Here is a 3,563-nt window from a genome sequence, read left to right as displayed (position 1 = left end):
GGTGCATTGTAGTCCTTTTTGCTAACAACAATCTGTTTAGCCAAATTACACAGCATCAAGCAACAACTAGGATTGGGTAAGCATTATACCCTTGTGGAACAATTTTTCCACAGCCCTCACTCTAATCAATTAATCCCTGTCCTGCAGTTTGATTTAACATTCGTAGTCTGACCTTTCCTCCAAGCCATGGTTTTTTCACACCTCTAGTTTCTAAAGATACACTTTCCAGCGATCAGTGTCTTTTGAAACTATGAAATCCAAAGGGGCCGTCTTTAAGTTTTGACCACTTGATTCATCCTCGCGAATTATGTTGGAATACATAATTTATTCAAATAATCCTTCTCCAGTTCTACACCTGTGAAGACCATTTCTTCCACACACACCTTGCTATCGGACCCATAAATGTCGATGTTGTGTCTACCTACCGTTGCGGGAATGGTCCCGTCATGTTAATGACCGCTCTACCTCTTTTTGCTACCAAATTATCTGGAATTTCTATAAGAACTCATCTATGTTTGTGAACTGTGTGCCTCTTTTTGTTTCTCACACGTCTTGGCCCCTCAATTTTCTTCTAAAGTTCTCACCATATTTTACTCCACAATTCAAATATATCATCCAGAGTATCTCTCTTTGTGCCCAGGAAAGCTGTCCACAGTTTTCATACAATTTGATAGAGGTAGATTCTTGCATCCACAGTTACCTAATGTTTGCTTCGTATCCATGTTCACATATCTAATCTCTTATGCACACTGCTATATATATTTGTTCTTACCAGGGAAGGAGTGCTACAGAAGCTTGAATCCCAATGGCGGAGATGGTCAGTTCTGTGGTTATCCAGGAGTCATTTAGCCAAATACTATCTGGCCTGGTTAAAAAATATGAGGACAAAGAGGAAATAAATGGAGTCAGAAACATAGAGAGGCTAGAGATGGCACACATCAGGCTGGAAGCTGCTCTTGAGACTTCTAATAAATGGCAGATTACTGATACATCCATGTTGCGTTGGCAAAAGAAGCTGAAGCGTGCTGCACAAGAGTGTGATGAGAAACTGCACAAATGTAAGCAGAGAATTCTCGAAGACGAACGTATGGAACAGGAGGTAAGGAATTCCTCCATTTCTAGACGGATTGAACATGCCACCAAGTCATTTGTTTCCTCCATCTTTAACCGCAACAATGATGAGTTGAACCCATCTGTTGTTAAACGATTTGAGTGGTATGCAGATGGTGCTAGTGAATTCCTGAGATTCATTGAGCTTGGCGGCACACCACTTTGTCACGTCATGCCCTTTGGCTCCCTTATCAAGAATCTTTTTGCAGGCAAGGAACTTCACCATAAAATTGTTCGAGGAAGCCAACGGCCTTTGTGTCTACTATGGTTGATCCCCTTTAGTACTGCAGAGCAAGCAACAGAGGTTGTCCTAATATTTATCAAGAAAGATGGTACAACAGAGGGTAATATCTACTTTAGTATGATAATGCAACTTTCAGAGAGTACAGATATAGTTGGGATTGCAGTTAGGAGTTTGCAGTTGTTTGCCCCTCATGTCAAATTTATAGTTGAAAATATTACCAACGAACTTACTCAACTACCTACTCAAGACTTCTCATGGGTGCCATTTGCTTATTCAGACCACAGAGAACATTTGTACAATCTTCAGAACTTAGCATCTCAATGGTTTCGCCCGAACCCATTATGTTGCAAGCAGCAGCAACAGCATGAGGTTCGACACTTCAGCAACCTAAACATGGCAGGATTATCAGATGTTCCGCTAGAACCAGTAATTGAATTTCACTTGCTGTGGCAGGTCTCACATTCAGTTTACAGCAAGGGAAAGACATCACTGTCTGAAGGCATGATGTGTCTGCAAAATTCTCCATATCTGAAGGCTGGAATTGCTTTTGCACCCCATGGCTCTTCTGAAGACATACTACCACTGAATAGAAGTTCTGAAACAGTAGAGATAGCTGGTGGTCAGCAACATGTCTTGCATACGGACATCTCCTTGGAGCAACTGGAAGAGATTATGCTATCAAAGGCCATAGATTACTTCTGCCACAATGCTGAAGAGACAGTATACCAAATGATTTGGAGGTCTAAACATGGGGCTGCACGGATTTATGTTGAGAAGCCAAGCATAAACACACGGAGAACAAGCATGAGAGCACAGAGAACTTTTGGAGGGCCTTCAAATAGAAAGCTGCTTCGAGGACAGGATCAGAAGATTGGTAACTTTCTAGGTGTGCTCACTCACTTCCTCGACTTATGGGGTGCCCATGTGCCGATCCGGCTGCAAAGTTCTCTCATGGACTGGATGCAGAAAGAAAGGGCAAGAGGAGCGAAGCTACAAATAACATAAACATCTTAATTTTACATTCTATATACTAGTCTTTATTGTTTATGTCTTTGTGAGGAAGTAGTGAAGTATGTATGTTCTACATCAGGAACTTAGAGCATCTCCAACAACTCCTTAAAATTCACTTGGTATATCTTGAGTTATAGCAACTTGGTATTTTGTTTGGCAAGGAGAAAAAAGATATGTCTCCAATAAATTGGTATTTTCACTTGGTAAAATTGAAAAAATAGGCCCACCTTTCTCCTCCAAACCGGTACTGGGCCTTGACTCACGTAAAATTGGCTGCGCGGCGTCCGATATCGCGTGCGTTTGGCCGCCGCCGCCGGTCGAGCACGACGCTAGCCATCACCTACGTCGGCAAGGCACTCTGGCCTCCTCATCGATCGACATCGTTGAGAACTAGTATACTCCGGTTTGGACCAGCACTTCACCGAACGGAAGCTTCACGGACGAATTGTGTGTGGACGTGCATGGCCAGGTGCAGCGTCAGGTTTCTTCTGAAAATTGTTGTCAGTCTGTCCCATCTCAGTCTGGCACCGAAGATTGCCGGCCACTGAACGCATGACAGCAGCAGCGACGACGGGAAGATCGATCCATCGGGCTGGGCGGGAAGAGTTTCGCGCGCTGGGAACTTCACTCGCGCGCGCGGGACGAAGCCGAAAACCGCGATACGCAGTCCACGCCGCGCGCGGAGATATACGCGTGCGGACTCGGTGTTTAACAAGTTGGGAAATGTACCAAGTGAATTTAAAGAGTTGTTGGAGAGGTGTTTTTGTGTTTTTGTCAAAATAATAAGAATACCAAGTGGATTTGAGGAGTTGTTGGAGATGCTCTTACGCAATGCCTTAGTTTAGTTGTCTCACTGTTTTGTATTTGTGATATTGTTTGTATCTCATCAGCTGAGATATGCTGGTAATTACTCCATTACATTGGAATCATAATGCAGTGGATTGAGTAGAAGAAAATAGTTAACTCGTCGCGCTGCATCTGTCTTTCTTTATTCCTATGTCTGTCTTTCCTTTCCTTTCCTTTCCTTTCCTTTCTGTTTTCAAGTTTCCTGTTTCTTTGTTGGTTGTGCATGCTGCAATTGTTATGCTTTAAGGCTCCCTTCCCCTTCTACCATAATAATATATATTTTTTAGATAAAGGATATTTTATATTCGGCTTCATCATGGACAAATAGAATCAGGCCAATTATAAAATTTAG

General features: G+C 42.7%; 1 protein-coding gene across 4 annotated transcripts; it reads left to right on the top strand.

The window, feature by feature from the left end:
* LOC8054452 lies at positions 437 to 2,584 on the top strand. 4 transcript variants are annotated; one of them, XR_002450258.1, is made up of 3 exons: positions 437 to 676; positions 776 to 1,099; positions 1,320 to 2,584. XR_002450258.1 is itself a non-coding variant. In XM_021454254.1 (3 exons), exons 2-3 carry the CDS (start codon positions 806 to 808, stop codon positions 2,357 to 2,359), a joined length of 1,377 nt encoding a protein of 458 aa, XP_021309929.1. In that variant the 5' UTR covers positions 437 to 676; positions 776 to 805; the 3' UTR covers positions 2,360 to 2,584. The 4 variants fall into 4 exon arrangements, 3 of the variants coding, with proteins under 3 accessions (XP_021309929.1, XP_021309928.1, XP_002461789.2); XM_021454254.1 differs by having other exon boundaries at positions 776 to 1,454; positions 1,632 to 2,584; XM_021454253.1 differs by having other exon boundaries at positions 776 to 1,723; positions 1,808 to 2,584.

Source organism: Sorghum bicolor, chromosome 2 (genome assembly GCF_000003195.3).
Source record: "Sorghum bicolor cultivar BTx623 chromosome 2, Sorghum_bicolor_NCBIv3, whole genome shotgun sequence".
In the NCBI taxonomy this organism is placed as follows: Eukaryota; Viridiplantae; Streptophyta; class Magnoliopsida; order Poales; family Poaceae; genus Sorghum; species Sorghum bicolor.
Note: the sequence above shows the minus strand (reverse complement) of the source record. Positions and strands in the feature narration are given on the sequence as shown.